The 18,855-nt window shown below is 36.0% G+C and overlaps 1 protein-coding gene across 10 annotated transcripts in view; it reads left to right on the forward strand.

The window, feature by feature from the left end:
* The window catches only part of LOC101415219 (butyrophilin subfamily 3 member A2-like), a 158,620-nt gene that overhangs the window by 103,595 nt on the left and 36,170 nt on the right, over positions 1-18,855 (forward strand). For 9 of the 10 annotated variants that reach the window (XM_058290217.1, XM_058290219.1, XM_058290216.1 and 6 more), the window contains exons 18-23: positions 3,587-3,607; positions 4,296-4,316; positions 8,040-8,060; positions 8,746-8,766; positions 11,935-11,955; positions 15,591-15,611. In XM_058290217.1, coding sequence (XP_058146200.1) covers positions 3,587-3,607; positions 4,296-4,316; positions 8,040-8,060; positions 8,746-8,766; positions 11,935-11,955; positions 15,591-15,611 — 126 coding nt within the window. The remainder of the gene's footprint in view (positions 1-3,586; positions 3,608-4,295; positions 4,317-8,039; positions 8,061-8,745; positions 8,767-11,934; positions 11,956-15,590; positions 15,612-18,855) is intronic. The other variant, XM_058290222.1, reaches the window with a different exon arrangement.

The raw sequence follows: 18,855 nt of genomic DNA on the forward strand, positions 1-18,855 counted from the left end.
AATGTACAGGAGGAATATTTGGCCTATATATGAGGTCATAGATTTCCTGAAGAAATGCTAATGGGGTTGAGATTAGCATTAATGAATGGAATAGGTATGTCGATGAGAGCCCCACATGTGCAAGGGAGGGAGCAGAGAGCACACTACACTGTGGTTGACCAAATACATGATCTTATGACAGGTGTTCCATATTGACCAGGGGCTTCTGGTGTGGAAAACAGTCAAGACTGTGAGGTACATAGGCAAAACCCAGAAAATATAACATTGCTTTTGGCAAGCTAAGAGTTTTGATGATTGCAGACAAAAAGAGCATCATGAATAGATTTAAATTTTAAAATGTCATTTTCATAAATTGTAAATAATTGATTGGATGATTACAGTGAAATGTTTACAGACAGCAAAGTGAAATGCAATCCCCCTGTGAGATTCACTTATTTACATAAATAAATGGGTCCAGGGAAGCGACTTGGCCCAGTGGTTAGGGCATCCATCTACCACATGGGAGGTCCGTGGTTCAAACCCCAGGCCTCCTTGACCGGTGTGGAGCCGGCCCACATGCAGTGCTGATGCAAGCAAGGAGTGCCCTGCCACGCAGGGGTGTCCCCGTGTAGGGGAGCCCCACGTGCAAGGAGTGCGCCCAGTGCGAAAGAAAGTGCGGCCTGCCCAGGAATGGTGCCGCACAGACGGAGAGCTGACACAACAAGATGACCCAACAAGAAGAAACACAGATTCCCTTGCCGCTGACAACAACCGAAAGGGAGAAAAGAAGACAACGACGCAGTAAAGAGACACAGAGAGAGAACAGACAACTGGGGCAGGTGGGAGGGGAGGGGAGAGAAATAAATAAATCTTTAAATAAATAAATAAATAAATGGGTCCAAAAGTCAATTCATAATAACTTATTTAATATTCACTATTTGTTCTTCAAAGTCACAAATTGTTGTTGTTCTTTAGTCATTTTGCAAATCCCTTACTCGTTTGTCTATTTAATGAAAAATTTTCCAGTTAGGAAGGAACTCCCATGTAACACTTCTTCAGTTAATTAATTGTTTGTTTAATATTTAAACTTTATTCTTAGGGAAATTTTAGATTTCTATTTAAGAAAATATATACGAAATATTTTGGGAATTTCCATAAAACATCCTCCCTTACACCTACACACTGTTACACATATCAGTGAACTCCTAAATTAGTGTGGCACATCTTCTACCGGTGACAACTCCTACTGTCCAGTTCTTGGAACTTGCATTAGGCTTCACACAAAATGATGATGATGGATAGCGTCCATCCCCTGAAACAGAGAGTGTTTTCAGATGCAGACAGGAAAATTGTTACATTTGCTCTGCGGTATCTGGGTCCCCTCTCGTTCTGGTGCCTCTGTTTCCTTTTAAGGTTTAATTATGTAGTAATTAATTTTTTATCCCTTCACTCATCCCTTCTTTCATCTCTTCATTCATTCATTTATCCTGTCATTCATTCCCTCATGCATTCTCTCATTTACTTTGTTTTATTTTAAGGCAGAGACAAGTAAGTGATTATTAGGTTAATTTTTTTGAAATGTAAGGTCTAGAGTCAGATGGTCTGGGTTTATATACCACTTAGAATCTTTATGAATTTTGAAAAGATTTTTAATCTTCTAAGGCATGTATTTTTTATTGAAAAATATTATAATAATTATATTTATAACATAGTGTCATTATACAAGTATTAAAAAGTTCACATATATAAAAAACTTGACATATATTCTATTATTAATTGTAGAGGTGGCAGTAGTAGTAATAAATGCTTTCATGGCTTTAGTCATTGAACCTGGCAAAGACAAGATGGTTTTAGTGCAATATTCAGGACACTATGAATACAAAATGGTGCAACTCGACTATTTAGTTTTCCCTCAGTTCTTTGTGTGAATTTATAAATTGAACAAATTAGATTATCACATAGGAAAAATAACTTATCATTGCAGTAAATTATTTTACCACACAAAATTTTTGTAGTTATATTAATCTAGATAAAGCCTGGACCCTAACTACTCATAATCTAGATTTCAATAGCACCAAAAATCATGAACTTGTTCAAGATTATCTATGAAAGAAATTTTTGATATTTGTTCCACTTCTATTTTCATTACTATCTCCTAATTTCTATTTATTTTTTTAATCAGCTGAACGTTCAAAGATACATGCTAAATTTAATTTTATATTATATATTTGCCTGGTAATTCTCTTTAGGGAAGCAAATCCATAGAGAAAATAAATACAATTCTGGTTCTGTCCAGGAAATGGTTAAGGAATAAATTGACAGTGTCCTGATTAATCAGTTATACTTAGTCCAGTCTGCACACACCAATGTTAAAAGACCACACCTTTGAAGCAGGTAACAAAAAAAAAAAAAAAAAAAAGAGAGACCACACCTATTTTGATGCTCAAGTCCACACTCCACTAAGAATAAAACTTACCTGGCCAGGGAGACAAAAACCAAAATAGACATAGAATTTTTTTTTCCCATTCCATTGGGAATAGGGCAGCCTGCCTTTAAGGGCTCTGAAATGACACTGGAGAACCATCCAATTGCACAAAATACCACTCCTAATATATGCTACACCATGAAGGAAGTCAGCGCTGGGTTGGCAGAGTTGCTTCCAGATTGTCTTCCCTGTTTTAGTTAACTGCTACTCCCATCAGGGTTTTTGGGACATCTTCATATTGACATGGAAGTGCACAACTGGCAATCGAGGAGGTGACCCCATATCCTCTCAGTGGTCCTCACCTGTCCAAATGGGCAGTCACCCCATTCCACACAAACATTACAATCAACCAATGATTTCCCCTATGGATTCTCCTTTGCCTGGGCACATGCCCACAGGTGCTAGTTCTCATTCTGTGTCCTACCTCATGAAGCACCAGTTGTTACACCCCAATTCTTGAAGGGCTTGAGGTTGTAAGGCCATGAGCCTGAAGAGAATCCCTGTCATTTAGTTAGGCATAAGATTTATTTGCGCTTGTGGAAAGAATCTTTGACAGTGGCAGGGCAAAGAGTAAGTAGTTAGTGTTCCACAAGTAAGGGAGAAAATGAGAGGTGATTGATAAGTGTTTTCAGAACAACGACATTCCACAGGGAGAGGAACAGGGTTCTTTGTAAGGACACTTGAAGCTTAGAAACTTGTGTGGACATGTTTTTAATGTGCTCCTAGAAAGGAGGTTTACAAAGGTCTTTAACAGAAATGGGAAGATTATACCTCTTGATGTCATCTGTGCATTCTTACCCTTCTTTGCAGGAGGATTAAATTTAACGTACATCTAAGCCATGACGGCACCTAAGTGCTGAGGAACTAAGGGGACCTAGGGAACCTTACTATTAGATTGGTAATGTTATCAGAAAATTTTCTTGCAATTCGTCATGGAATTGGCCACTGCTTAGTACGTATGTGAAATGCTATTGACAACTGTTACGTCTTATACAAGTGTTTATAGGTGATTTCCGTATTTTAATAAAACTATGTTACATGTGGTCTAGATTATCTGCAAGTAGTGTATGGAGTCACATTCTAACACATTTTTCTTTCTACCTTTTATTTATATTTATGCAGAGAAAATAATAGAGGACAATGGTGAGTGACATTTATTTTTCTTTTAGACAGTCATTGAACCTTCAAAATCCAATAATGTCTACAAACTGAGCTTAAAATTTACCAGAAAAAAATAAAAACTCAGAGTTAATGAAATGCTTATGGATGCTGGAAAATAGTTTTGAGTGTCAATTAAAATATCTCTGCCTATTTGGAAAATTGTACTGTAAATTTTTCATCAGAGAGACAGTTGTTGGGGTTAAATGTAGGTTGAGATATGCCTGTTTGAGCTATATGAGGACTGGGACTCTGAGTTCTTTAATCTGCCTCATTTTTTCAAGTTCAGTGATTCCTTGTGCATGTAAAAATGTGCTCTCTAATATGTTCTTGGTGCTTGCAAAACGTTACTGGAAAAAGGAAAAAAAAAGAAAAGGATCCCCAATGCACTGAGGTTTCTATTATGGTATAGATGTACAATTGCATGTGCAGAATAAATGCAAAATTAATATTCTAATGATTTCCTTGAAGAAGGAACTTGGTGCATAAGAATATACACTGGGGAGATTTGGTCACTCTATGAGGTCATAGTTTTCCTTAAGAAATGCTAATGGAATTGAGATCAGCATTAGTGATTGGAATAGGTACGTCAATGAGAGTCCCTCATGTGCAAGGCAGGGAGACACATTATAACATATTTTTCTTTTTATCTTTTATATTTATCTTTACACAGAGGAATTAAGAGCAGGCAATGGTGAGTGATATTTGTTTTTCTTTTAGACAGTAATTGAACCTTCAGAATCCAATAATGTCACAAACTGAGCTTAAAAATTACCAGAGAAAAATAAAAACTCAGTGTTAATCAAATGTTTATAGATGCTATAAAATAATGTTGAGTGTCAATTAAAAAACTTTCCAAGGCAGGGAGCAGAGAGCACCCTACACCCTCGAATGATCAAATACATGATTTTATGATGGTTAACACATATTGACCAGGGGCTTCCGGTGTGGAGAATAGTCATGACTATACGGTACATAGCAAAACCCAGAAAATATAAAATTGCTTTTGTCATGCTAAGACTTTTGACGATTGCTGACAAAAAGAGCATCATGAATAGATTTAAATTTTAAAATGTCATTTTTATTGAGTGTAAAGAATTGATTAGATGATTACAGTGAAATGTTTACAGAGAGAAAAGTAAAATGCAATCCCCCTGGGAGATTGACTCATTTATATAAATAATGGGTTCAGAATGTCAATTCATAATAACTTATTTAATATTCAACATTGTCCTTGAAAGTCACAAATTGATTTTATTGTTTAGTCATTATACAAATCCCTTACATGGTTGTCTATTTAATGAAAAATTTTCCAGTTAAGAAAGAACTCCCATGTAACATTAATTCATTTTATTTTTTGTTTAGTTATTGTACTTTATTTTTAGGAAAATTTTAGATTGATGCTTAAGAGAATATTCACAGACTGTTTTTGGCATTCGCATAGAAACACCTCCCTTACACCTACACACTCTTACATGTTTTAGTGAACTCCTGAATTAGGGTGGCATATTTGGTACATGTGACCATTCCTATCTCCAGTTCTTTGAGCTTGCCCTAGCCAACCCACAAAATGATGATGATGTAAAAGGCCCATCACCCAAAACGGAGACTGTAGATGCAGACAGGAAAGTCCCTTCCATTTGCTCAGTGGTTGATGTATCCCCTCTCATCACGATGCTCTCTGTTTACTTTTACGATTTATGTACGTAGTAATTATTGCTTAATTAATTCATTCATCCCTTCCTTCATCCATTGATTCCTTGATATGATTCATTCATTCAGGCTTTCATTCTTGCACTCACTCATTCTGTCAATTATTTTGGTTTGTTTCAAAGCAGACTAGCAAGAGATTATTAGATTAATTTTTGAGAAGGAGAGGTTCTAAAGTCCGAGGCACTGGGTTTCTATTCCAGCGATGTTACTTAGAAGCTTCATAATTTTGCAACAGATGTCTTAGTTTCCTAAGGAATGTTTATTTATTTAAAAATAATGTAATCATCATGTTTATAATGTAATGTTATCAGTATTAAAACGTTGACACATCTAAAAATCTTGACATATAGTGTGTTACTAATAGTAATGCTAGTAGTAGTAGAATTAATACCGCTCATGGATTTAGTGATTGCACCTTGCAAGGAAAAGATTTTTTTTAGGCATTATTCAGGATGCTGTGAAAAGAAAACAGAACAACTCAACTATTAATTTTCCCTCCTCTCTGTGAACTTATAAATTGGACAAATTAAATGATCATATATGGAATATAATTCAGCATCACAGTGAATTCCACTGCACATGTTTCTGTCATTTACATTGGTCTAGCAACAGGATAGACGCTAAGAAATCATAAAATGTTGATTTCCTAACCACAAAAATCATGAACTTTTTCAAGTAGAATTATGAACAGAATTTTTGAAATATTTAAAATTCTCTTTTCACTGTTATCTACTACAGTTCATTTAATTTTTTAATCAAGTGAACTGTCAAAATTTGCTAAGTTTTAATTTAGTATTATATAGGAACCTTATATTTCATATTAAGGTAAACAGTTCCATAGAGAAAACTCATAAGATATTTCAGCTTCTGTCCAGAATATGGTTACGGGTGAAATATACACTGCCCTGATGAATCAGTTTTATTTGTTCAGGATCTACACAGTAATGTTGATAGGAAAAAAAAGAACATCTTCACTTTCAATGCACACACTCCAACTCTAAATATTTTTTTAACAGTATTTATTTATTTATTTATTGACTTTGTAATAATATTACATTAAAAATATATATGTGAGGTCCCATTCAACCCCACCCCCCCACCCCACCTCTCCCCCCCCAACAACACTCGTTCCCATCATCATGACACATCCATTGGATTTGGTAAGTACATCTTTGGGCACCTCTGCACCTCATAGACAATGGTCCACATCATGGCCCATACTCTCCTCCATTCCATCCAGTGGGCCCTGTGAGGATCCACGATGTCCGGTGATCACCCCCGAGGCACCATCCAGGGCAGCTCCACGTCCCAAATACGCCCCCACCTCTCATCTCTTCCTGCCCTTCCCCATACCCATCGTCCACCATGTCCACTTTTCCCAATCCAATGCCACCTCTTCTATGTGGACATTGGATTGGTTGTGTCCATTGCACCTCTATGTCAAGAGGAGGCTCAGATTCCACATGGATGCTGGCTGCCATCCTCCCATTTTCAGTTGTAATCACTCTAGGCTCCATGGTGTGGTGATTGTCCTGCTTCAACTCCATCTTAGCTGAAACTCTAAATATTTTTCATTTTGATGGGGTGATGGAGACAGAAACCAAACAGCAGAAAACTTTTTTTTTTTGGCCAGTACGTGGGGAAGGGAAACTTGCTTTTATAGACTCACAAATGAACGTGGAGAACTGTCCCATTGCACACACTACAACACCTAAGAAAGGATACACCCAAAAAAGAAATCATCATTCGGTTTGCAGCAATGCTTCCAGATTGTTTTCCCTATCTTTTTAAAGTGCTACTCACATAAGGGTTTTGGGGTAACCCCCAAATTCACATGAATGTTGACAAAAATCAATCAAATACGTGACACCATATTCTCTCAATGGCCCTCACCAGCCCAAGAGGCAGCCACCCCTCCCCACATAGACCTGACAAGTCAACCGTGCATTTCCTCTAAGGAGTCTCCTTTGCCCGAGCACATGCCCACAAGCGTGGTAGACATGCTGTCTCTTTGCTCATTCCTCGCCCGTTTTGACCATCCACTTCTGGAAGGGCAAGAGAAGGTGAGGCCGTGAGATTGAAGGACACACCTCGCTTTTTCTCAGTCATGAGATTTAATTGGACTTGTGGACAGGGAAGAATCTTTGGCAGTGACAGGAGAAAGAATAAGTAAGTTAATGCTCCAGAAAGCGAATGAAAAATGTCAGGTGGTTTATAAGTGGTGTCAGAACAAGGACGTTCCATGGGGAGAGGAACAGAGTTCCTTGCAGGGACACTGAAGCTTAGAAACTGGCGTGGACGTGTTTTTAATGTGCTCCTAGAAGGGAGGTTTACAAAGGTCTTTAACAGAAATCGGGAGATTATACCTTTTGATGTCATCTATGCATTCTTACCCTTCTGGGGAGGAGTATTAAATTTAACCGAAGTCTAGGTCATGATGGCACCTAAGTGCTGAGGAGCTAAGGGGACCTTGGGAACCTCACTATTACATTAATAATGTAAGCAGAAAATTTTCTTGCAATTTGTCATGGAATAGGCCATTGCTTATATGTATGTGGAATGCTATTGACAATTCTTAGGTTTTATAGATGTTTTTCTTGTTTTAATAAAAATATATTATATCTGGTCTAGATTGTCTTCAAGTAGTGTATGGAGACACATTCTAAAACATTTTTCTTTTTACTTTTTACTTATATTTATGCAGAGAAAGTAATAGCAGACAATGGTGAGTGACATATATTTTTCTTTTAGACAGCCATTGAACCTTCAAAAGCCAATAATGTCCACAAACTGAGCTTAAAAATTACCAAAAATAATCGAAACTCAGAGTTAATGAAATGCTGCTTATGAATGCTGAAAAATATTTTTGAGTGTCAATTAAAATATTTTTGCCTATTTGGAAAATTATAAGTGTAATTTCTCATCACAGAGACAGTTGTTGTGGTTAAATGTAGGTTAAGATGTGCCAGTTTGAGCCATATGAGGCCTGGGACTCTGAGTTTTTCATCTGCCTCATTTTTTCAAGTTCAGTGATTCCTTGTGCATGTAAAAATGTACTCTCTATTTTGTTCTACACGCTTTTGAAACATTACCAGAAAAATGAATAAAGAGAAAGGATCCCCAAGGCACTGAGGTTTCTGTTATGGTATAGATGTACAATTGCATGTGCAGAATAAATGCAAAATTAATATTCTAATGATTTCCTTGAAGAAGGAACTTGGTGCATAAGAATATACACTAGGGAGATTTGGCCTCTCTATGAGGTCATAGTTTTCCTTAAGAAATGCTAATGGAATTGAGATCAGCATTAGTGATTGGAATAGGTACGCCAATGAGAGCCCCTCATGTGCAAGGCAGGAAGACACATTATAACATATTTTTCTTTTTATCTTTTATTTATCTTTATGCAGTCGAATTAATAGCAGACAATGGTGAGTGACATTTGATTTTCTTTTAGAGAGTAATTGAACCTTCAAAATCCAATAATGTCCACAAACTGAGCTTAAAAATTACCAGAGAAAAATAAAAACTCAGTGTTAATCAAATGTTTATAGATGCTGTAAAATAATGTTGAGTGTCAATTAAAACACTTTGCAAGGCAGGGACAGGCAACACCCTACATCCTCGAATAATCAAATACATGATTTTATGATGCTTGACACATATTGACCAGGGGCTTCTGGTGTGGAGATAGTCAAGACTATACGGTAAGTAGCCAAACCCAGAAAATATAACATTGCTTTTGTCATGCTAAGATTTTTGACGATTGCAGACAAAAAGAGCATCATGAATAGATTTAAATTTTACAATGTCATTTTCATTGAGTGTAAAGAATTGATTAGATGATTACAGTGAAATGTTTACAGAGAGAAAAGTAAAATGCAATCCCCCTGGGAGATTGACTCATTTATATAAATAATGGGCCCAGAATGTCAATTCATAATAGCTTATTTAATATTCAACATTGTCCTTGAAAGTCACAAATTGTTTTTATTCTTTAGTCATTACACAAATCCCTTACTCGGTTATTTATTTAATGAAAAATTTTCCAGTTAAGAAAGAACTCCCATGTAACATTAATTCATTTTATTTTTTGTTTAGTTTTTATACTTTATTTTTAGGGAAATTTTAGATTGATGTTTAAGAGAATATTCACAGACTGTTTTTGACATTCGCATAGAAACACCTCCCTTACACCTACACACTCTTACATGTTTTAGTGAACTCCTGAATTAGGGTGGCATATTTGGTACATGTGACCATTCCTATTCTCCAGTTCTTTGAGCTTGCCCTAGCCAACCCACAAAATGGTGATGATATAAAAGGCCCATCACCCAAAACGGAGACTGTAGATGCAGACAGGAAAGTCCCTTCCATTTGCTCAGTGGCTGATGTATCCCCTCTCATCACGATGCTCTCTGTTTACTTTTACGATTTATGTACGTAGTAATTATTGATTCATTCATTCATTCATCCCTTCCTTCATCCATTGATTGCCTGATATGGTTCATTCATTCAGGCTTTCATTCTTGCACTCACTCATTCTGTAATTTACTTTGGTTTGTTTCAAAGCAGACTAGCAAGAGATTATTAGATTAATTTTTGAGAAGGAGAAGTTCTAAAGTCAGAGGCACTGGGTTTCTATTCCAGCGATGTTACTTAAAAGCTTCATGATTTTGCAACAGATTTCTTAGTTTCCTAAGGAATGTTTATTTATTTAAAAATAATGTAATCATCATATTTATAATGTAATGTTATCAGTATTAAAACGTTCACATATCTAAAAATCTTGACACATAGTGTGTTACTAATAGTAATGCTGGTAATAGTAGAATTAATACCGCTCATGGATTTAGTGATTGCACCTTGCAAGGAAAAGATTATTTTAAGGCATTATTCAGGATGCTGTGAAAAGAAAACAGAACAACTCAACTATTAATTTTCCCTCCTCTCTGTGAACTTATAAATTGGACAAATTAAATTATCATATATGGAATATAATTCAGCATCACAGTGAATTCCACTGCACATGCTTCTATCATTTATATCAGTCTAGCAACAGGATAGACGCTAAGAAATCATAAAATGTTGATTTCCATAACCACAAAAATCATGAACTTTTTCAAGTAGAATTATGAACAGAATTTTTGAAATATTTAAAATTCTCTTTTCACTGTTATCTACTACAGTTCATTAATTTTTTTAATCAAGTGACTTGTTAAAAATTTGCTAAAATTTTAATTTAGTATTATATAGTAACCTTATATTTCATTATAAGGAAAACAATTCCATAGAGATAATTGATAAGACTTTTCACCTTCTGTCCAGAATATAGTTAAGGGTGAAATATACACTGCCCTGATGAATCAGTTTTACTTGTCCAGGATCTACACGGTAATGTTCCTAGAAAAAAAAAAAAACACATCTTCCCCTTCAATGCACACACTCCAACTCTAAATAATTTTAATTTTGATGTAGTAATGGAGACAGAATCCAAACTGCAACAAATTTTTTTTTTTTTTTGCCAGTGCTAGGGAAGGGAAACTTGCCTTTATAGACTCACAAATGAACGTGGAGAAATGCTCCAAGGCACACACTACAACACCTAAGAAAGGATACACCCAAAAAAGGAATCATCATTGGGTTTGCAGCAATGCTTCCAGATTGTTTTCCCTATCTTTTTAAAGTGCTACTCACATAAGGATTTTGGGGTAACCCCAAATTCACGTGGATGTTGACAAAAATCAATCAAATACGTGACTCCATATTCTCTCAATGACCCTCACCAGCCCAAGAGGCAGCCACCCCTCCCCACATAGACCTGACAAGTCAACCGTGCATTTCCTCTAAGGAGTCTCCTTTGCCCGAGCACATGCCCACAAGCATGGTAGACATGCTGTCTCTTTGCTCATTCCTCGCCCGTTTTGACCATCCACTTCTGGAAGGGCAAGAGAAGGTGAGGCCGTGAGATTGAAGGACACACCTCGCTTTTTCTCAGTCATGAGATTTAATTGGACTTGTGGACAGGGAAGAATCTTTGGCAGTGACAGGAGAAAGAATAAGTAAGTTAATGCTCCAGAAAGCGAATGAAAAATGTCAGGTGGTTTATAAGTGGTGTCAGAACAAGGACGTTCCATGGGGAGAGGAACAGAGTTTCTTGCAGGGACACTGAAGCTTAGAAACTGGCGTGGACGTGTTTTTAATGTGCTCCTAGAAGGGAGGTTTACAAAGGTCTTTAACAGAAATGGGGAGATTATACCTTTTGATGTCATCTATGCATTCTTACCCTTCTGGGGACGAGTATTTAACCTATGACTAGGTCATGATGGACCCTATGTGCTGAGGCGCTAAGGGGACCTTGGGAACCTCACTATTACATTGGTAATGTAAGCAGAAAATTTCTTTGCAACTGATCATGGAATTGGCCACTGCTTAGTACGTATGTGAAATGCTATTGACAACTGTTATGTCTTATATAAGTGTTTATAGGTGATTTTCATATTTTAATAAAACTATGTCACCTGTGGTCTAGATTATCTGCAAGTAGTGTATGTAATCACATTCTAATACATTTTTCTTTCTACCTTATATTTATGCAGGGAAATTAATAGCAGACAATGGTGAGTGACATTTATTTTTTTTTTAGACAGTCATTGAACCTTCAAAATCCGATAATGTCCACAAACTGAGCTTAAAAATTACCAGACAAAAATCAAAACCCAGAGTTAATGAAATGCTTATGGATGCTGTAAAATAGTTTTGAGTGTCAATTAAAATATCTTTGCCTATTTGGAAAATTGTAACTAAATTTTTCATCAGAGATACAGTTGTTGTGGTTAAATGTAGGTTGAGATGTGCCTGTTTGAGCTATATGAGGACTGAGACTCTGAGTTCTTTAATCTGCCTCATTTTTTCATGTTCAGTGATTCTTTGTGCATATAAAAATGTGCTCTCTAATATGTTCTTGGTGCTTGAGAAACATTACTGGAAAAGGGAAAAACAAAGAGGAAGGATCCTCAATGCACTGCGGTTTCTATTATTGTTTGGATGTACAATTGCCTGTGCAGAATAAATGCAAAATTAATATTCTAATGATTTCCTTGAAAAAAGGAACTTGGTGCATAAGAATATACACTAGGGAGATTTGGCCTCTCTGTGAGGTCATAGTTTTCCTTGAGAAATGCTAACGGAATTGAGATCAGCATTAGTGACTGGAAAAGGTACGTCAATGAGAGCCCCTCATGTGCAAGGCAGGGAGCAGAAAGCACCCTACACCCTCGGATGATCAAATACATGATTTTACGATGGTTGACACATATTGAACAGGTGCTTCTGGTGTGGAAAATAGTCAAGACTATAAGGTATGGAGCAAAACCCAAAAAATATAACACTGCTTTTGTCATACTAAGATATTTGACGATTGCAGACAAAACGAGCATCATGAATAGATTTAAATTTTAAAATGTCATTTTTATTGAGTATAAAGAATTGATTAGATGATTACAGTGAAATGTTTACACAGAGAAAAGTAAAATGCAATCCCCCTGGGAGACCTACTCATTTATATAAATAATGGGTTCAAAATGTCAATTCATAATAACTTATTTAATATTCAACATTGTCCTTCAAAGTCCAAAATTGTTTTTATTCTTTAGACATTACACAAATCCCTTACTCAGTTATTTATTTAATGAAAAATTTTCCAGTTAAGAAAGAACTCCCATGTAACATTAATTCATTTTATTTTTTGTTTAGTTTTTGTACTTTATTTTTAGGGAAATTTTAGATTGATGTTTAAGAGAATATTCACAGACTGTATTTGGCATTCGCATAGAAACACCTCCCTTACACCTACACACTCTTACATGTTTTAGTGAACTCCTGATTTAGGGTGGCATATTTGGTACATGTGACCGTTCCTATTCTCCAGTTCTTTGAGCTTGCCATAGAAAACCGACGAAAGGATGATGCTGCACAATACTCATCACCCAAAACAGAGACTCTTTGTAGATGCAGACAGGAAAGTTCCTTCCATTTGCTCAGTGGTTGATGTATCCCCTCTCATCACGATGCTCTCTGTTTACTTTTAAGATTTATGTACGTAGTAACTATTGATTGATTCATTCATTTATCCCTTCCTTCATCCATTGATTACCTGATATGGTTCATTCATTCAGGCTTTCATTCACGCACTCATTCATTCTGTCATTTACTTTGGTTTGTTTCAAAGCAGACTAGCAAGAGATTATTAGATTAATTTTTGAGAAGGAGAGGTTCTAAAGTCAGAGGCACTGGGTTTCTATTCCAGCGTTGTTACTTAGCAGCTTCATAATTTTGCAACAGATTTCTTAGTTTCCTAAGGAATATTCATTTATTTAAAAATAATATAATCATATTTATAACATAATGTTATCAGTATTAAAATGTTCACACATCTAAAAATCTTGGCATATATGTGTTATTAATAGTAATGTTAGTAGTAGTAGAATTAATACCGCTCATGGATTTAGTGATTGCACCTTGCAAGGAAAAGATTATTTTAAGGCATTATTCAGGATGCTGTGAAAAGAAAACAGAACAACTCAACTATTAATTTTCCTTCCTTTCTGTGAACTTATAAATTGGACAAATTAGATTATCATATATGGAATATAATTCATCATTACAGTGAATTCCACTGCACATGTTTCTGTCATTTATATTGGTCTAGATACAGCATAGACACTAAGACATCATAAAATGTTGATTTCCATAACCACTAAAATCATGAACTTTTTCAAGTAAAATTGTGAAAGGAATTTTTGATATATTTAACATTCTCTTTTCATGTTATCTACTACAGTTCATTTAATTTTTTAATCAAGTGAACTGTCAAAAATTTGCTAAGTTTTAGTTTAGTATTATATAGTAACTTTATATTTCATTTTAAGGAAAACAATTCCATAGGGAAAACTAATAAGATATTTCAGCTTATGTTCCGAATATGGTTAAGGGTTAAATATACACTGCCCTGATGAATCAGTTTTACTTGTTCAGGATACACACAGTAATGTTACTAGGAAAAAAATATCTTGCCTTTCAATGCACACACTCCAACTCTAAATATTTTTCATTTTGATGTGGTAATGGACACAGAAACCAAACTGCAACAAACATTTTTTTTTTTTTGCTAGTACTGGAGAAGGGAAACTTGCCTTTATAGACTCACAAATGAACGTGGAGAACTGCCCCATTGCACACACAACAACACCTAAGAAAGGATACACCCAAAAAAGGAATCATCAGTGGGTATGCAGCAATGCTTCCAGATTGTTTTCCCTATCTTTTTAAAGTGCTACTCACGTAAGGGTTTTGGGGTAACCCCCAAATTCACGTGGATGTTGACAAAAATCAGTCAATAACGTGACTCCATATTCTCTCAATGGCCCTCACCAGCCCAAGAGGCATCCACCCCTCCCCACATAGACCTGACAAGTCAACCGTGCATTTCCTCTAAGGAGTCTCCTTTGCCCGAGCACATGCCCACAAGCGTGGTAGACATACTGTCTCTTTGCTCATTCTTCGCCCGTTTTGACCATCCACTTCTGGAAGGGCAAGAGAAGGTGAGGCCGTGAGATTGAAGAACACACCTCGCTTTTTCTCAGGCATGAGATTTAACTGGACTTGTGGACAGGGGAGAATCTTTGGCAGTGGCAGGCGAAAGAATAAGTGAGTTAGTGCTCCAGAAAGAGAATGGAAATTGTCAGGTGGTTTATAAGTGGTGTCAGAACAACGACGTTCCATAGAGAGAGGAACAGAGTTCCTTGCAGGGACACTGAAGCTTAGAAACTGGTGTGGACATGTTCTTAATGTGTTCCTAGAAAGGAGGTTTACAAAGGTCTTTAACAGAATGGGGAGATTATACCTTTTGATGTCATCTATGCATTCTTACCCTTCTGGGGAGGGGTATTAAATTTAACCAAAGTCTAGGTCATGATGGCACCTAAGTGCTGAGGAGCTAAGGGGACCTTGGGAACCTCACTATTACACCGATAATGTAAGCAGAAAATGTCCTTGCAATTCATCATGGAATTGGCCATTGCTTAGAATGTATGTGAAATTCTATTGACAACTATTATATTTTATAGAAGTATATATAGTTGATGTCCTTCTTTTAATAAATATAAATATCATCTGGTCTAGATTATCTGCATGTAGTGTATGGAGGCACATTCTAACACATTTTTGTTTTTATTTTTTATTTATCTTTACACAGAGAATTTAAAAACCCGCAATGGTGAGTGATATTTATTTTTCTTTTAGACAGTAAGTGAACCTTCAAAATCCAGTAATATCCAGAAATTGGGCTTAAAAATTACCAAAACAAAATCAAAACTCAGAATTAATGAAATATTTACGAATGCTGGAAAATAGTGTTGAGTGTCAATTAAAGTATCTTTGCCTATTTGTAAAATTTTAAGTGTAATTTCTTGTCGGAGAGATAGTTGTTGTGATTAAATGTAGATTAAGATATGCCACTTTGAGCTATGTGAGGACTGGGACTCTGAGTTCTTTCTTCTGTCTCATTTTATCAAGTTCAGTGATTCCTTGTGCATTTGAAAATGTACTCTCTAATATATTCTTGGTGCTTGAGAAAGATTACTGGAAAAGGAGAATAAAGAGAAAGGATCCCCAATGCACTGAGGTTTCTGTTATGGTATAGATGTACAATTGCATGTGCAGAATAAAAGCAAAATTAATATTCTAATGATTTCCTTGAAGAAAGAACTTGGTGCATAAGAATATACACTAGGGAGATTTGGCCTCTCTATGAGGTCATAGTTTTCCTTAAGAAATGCTAATGGAATTGAGATCAGCATTAGTGACTGGAATAGTTATGCCAATGCGAGCCCTGCATGTACAAGGCAGGGGGCAGAGAGCACCCTACACTCTGGTTGACCAAATACACGATCCTATGATGGGTGTCCCATATTGACCAGGGGCTTCTGGTGTGGAAACAGTCAAGACTATGAGGTACGTAGGCAAAACCCAGAAAATATAACACTGCTTTTGGCAAGCTAAGAGTTATGATGATTGCAGACAAAAAGAGCATCATGAATAAAATTTAAATTTTAAAATATCATTTTCATGGAGTAAAGAATTAATTGGATGATTACAGTGAAATGTTCACAGAGAGGGAAGTGAAATGCAATCCCATGTGAGATTCACTCATTTCAATAAATAAATGAGTCCAAAAAGTCAAGTCGTAGTAACTTACTTAATATTCAATCTTTGTTATTCAAAGTCACAATTGTTCTTGTTCTTTTGTGATTAAGCAAATCCCTTACTTGGTTTTCTATTCAATGAAAAATTTTCCATTTTAAAGGAACTCCCATGTAACACTTCTTCAGTTAATTAATTGTTTGTTTAATTTTTAAACTTCATTCTTAGGGAAATTTTAGATTTCTATTTAAGAAAATATATATGAAATATTTAGAGAATATCCATTAAAAAAAAAACCTCTCTTTCACCTACAAACTGTTACACATGTTAGTGAACTCCTAAATTAGTGTGGCACATCTTATACCTGTGACAAGACCTACTGTCCAGTTTTTGGAGCTTGCATTAGGCTACACACAAAATGGTGATGGTGGACAGCACCCATCCCCCAAAACAGAGAGTGTTTTCAGATGCAGACAAGAAAATTGTTACATTTGCTCTGCGGTATCTGGGTCCCCTCTCGTTCTGGTGCTGTCTGTTTACTTTTAAGGTTTATTTATGCAATAATTAATTTTTTATCCCTTTACTCTACTTATCCCTTTACTCATTCATTTATCCATTCATTCATTCATCCTGTCTTTCATCCACTCATGCGTTCCTTCATGGACTTTGTTTTATTTCAAGGCAGAGATAAGTAAGTTATTATTAGGTTAATTTTTTTGAAATGTAAAGTCTAGAGTCAGATGGTCTGGGTTTATATTCCAGCAAGATTCCACTTAGAATCTTTATGAATTTTGAAAAGATTTTTAACCTTCTAAGGCATGTAGTTTTTAATGAAAAATATTATAATAATCATATTTATAACATAGTGTAGTTATACAAGTATTAAAAAGTTCACATATATATAAAAAACTTAACATATATTCTATTATTAATTGTAGAGGTGGTAGTAGTAGTAATAAATGCTTTCATGTCTTTAGTCATTGAACCTGGCAAAGACAAGATGGTTTTAGTGCAATATTCGGGACACTATGAATACAAAATGGAGCAACTCGACTATTTAGTTTTCCTTCAGTTCTTTGTGTGAATTTATAAATGGAACAAATTAAATTATCACTAGAAAAAATAACTTATCATCGCAGTAAATTATTTTACCACACAAACTTTTTGTAATTATATTAACCTAGATAAAACCTGGACCCTAACTCTTTATAAAATCTAGATTTCAATAGCACCAAAAATCATGAACTTGTTCAAGATTATCTATGAAAGGGATTTTTGATATTTGTTCCATTTCTATTTTCATTATTATCTGCTAATTTCTATTTATTTTTTTATCAGCTGAACATTCAAAGATACATGCTAAATTTTAATTTTATATTACATATTTACCTGATAATTCCCTTTAAGAAGGCAAATCCATAGAGAAAATAAACACAATTCTGGTTCTGTCCAGGAAATGGTTCAGGAATAAATTGATAATGTCCTGATTAATCAGTTTTACTTAGTCCATTCTCCACACATTAATGTTAAGAGACCACACCTATTTTGATGCTCAAAGTCCACACTCTACTAAGAATAAAACTTACCCGGCCAGGGAGACAAAAACCAAAATACACGTAGAATTTGTTTTTCCCATTCCATGGGGAAAGGGCAGCCTGCCTTTACTGGCTCTGAAATGACACTGAAGAACCGTCCAATTGCACAAAATACTATTCCTACTATGTGCTACACCATGAAGGGAGTCAGCGCTGGGTTGACAGAGTTGCTTCCAGATTGTCTTCCCTGTTTTAATTAACTGCTACTCCCATCAGGTTTTTGGGGACATCTTCATATTGACATGGAAGTGCACAACTGGCAATCGAGGAGGTGACCCCATATCCTCTCAGTGCTCCTCACCTGTCCAAACGGGCAGCCACGCCATCCCACACGAACATTGCCATCAACCAATGATTTCCCCTATGGATTCTCCTTTGCCTGGGCACATGCCCACAGGTGCTAGTTCTCATTCTGTGTCCTACCTCATGGAGCACCAGTTGTTACACCCCAATTCTTGAAGGGCTTGAGGTTGTAAGGCCATGAGCCTGAAGAGAATCCCTGGCATTTAGTTAGGCATAAGATTTTTTGAGCTTGTGGAAAGAATCTTTGACAGTGGCAGGGCAAAGAGTAAGTAGTTAAGTGCTCCACAAGTAAGGGAGAAAATGAGAGGTGACTGATAAGTGTTTTCAGAACAACGACATTCCATAGGGAGAGGAACAGGGTTCTTTGTAAGGACACTTGAAGCTTAGAAACTGGCATGGACGTGTTTTTAATGTGCTCCT

Source organism: Dasypus novemcinctus, chromosome 30, assembly GCF_030445035.2.
Source record: "Dasypus novemcinctus isolate mDasNov1 chromosome 30, mDasNov1.1.hap2, whole genome shotgun sequence".
Lineage (NCBI taxonomy): Eukaryota > Metazoa > Chordata > Mammalia > Cingulata > Dasypodidae > Dasypus > Dasypus novemcinctus.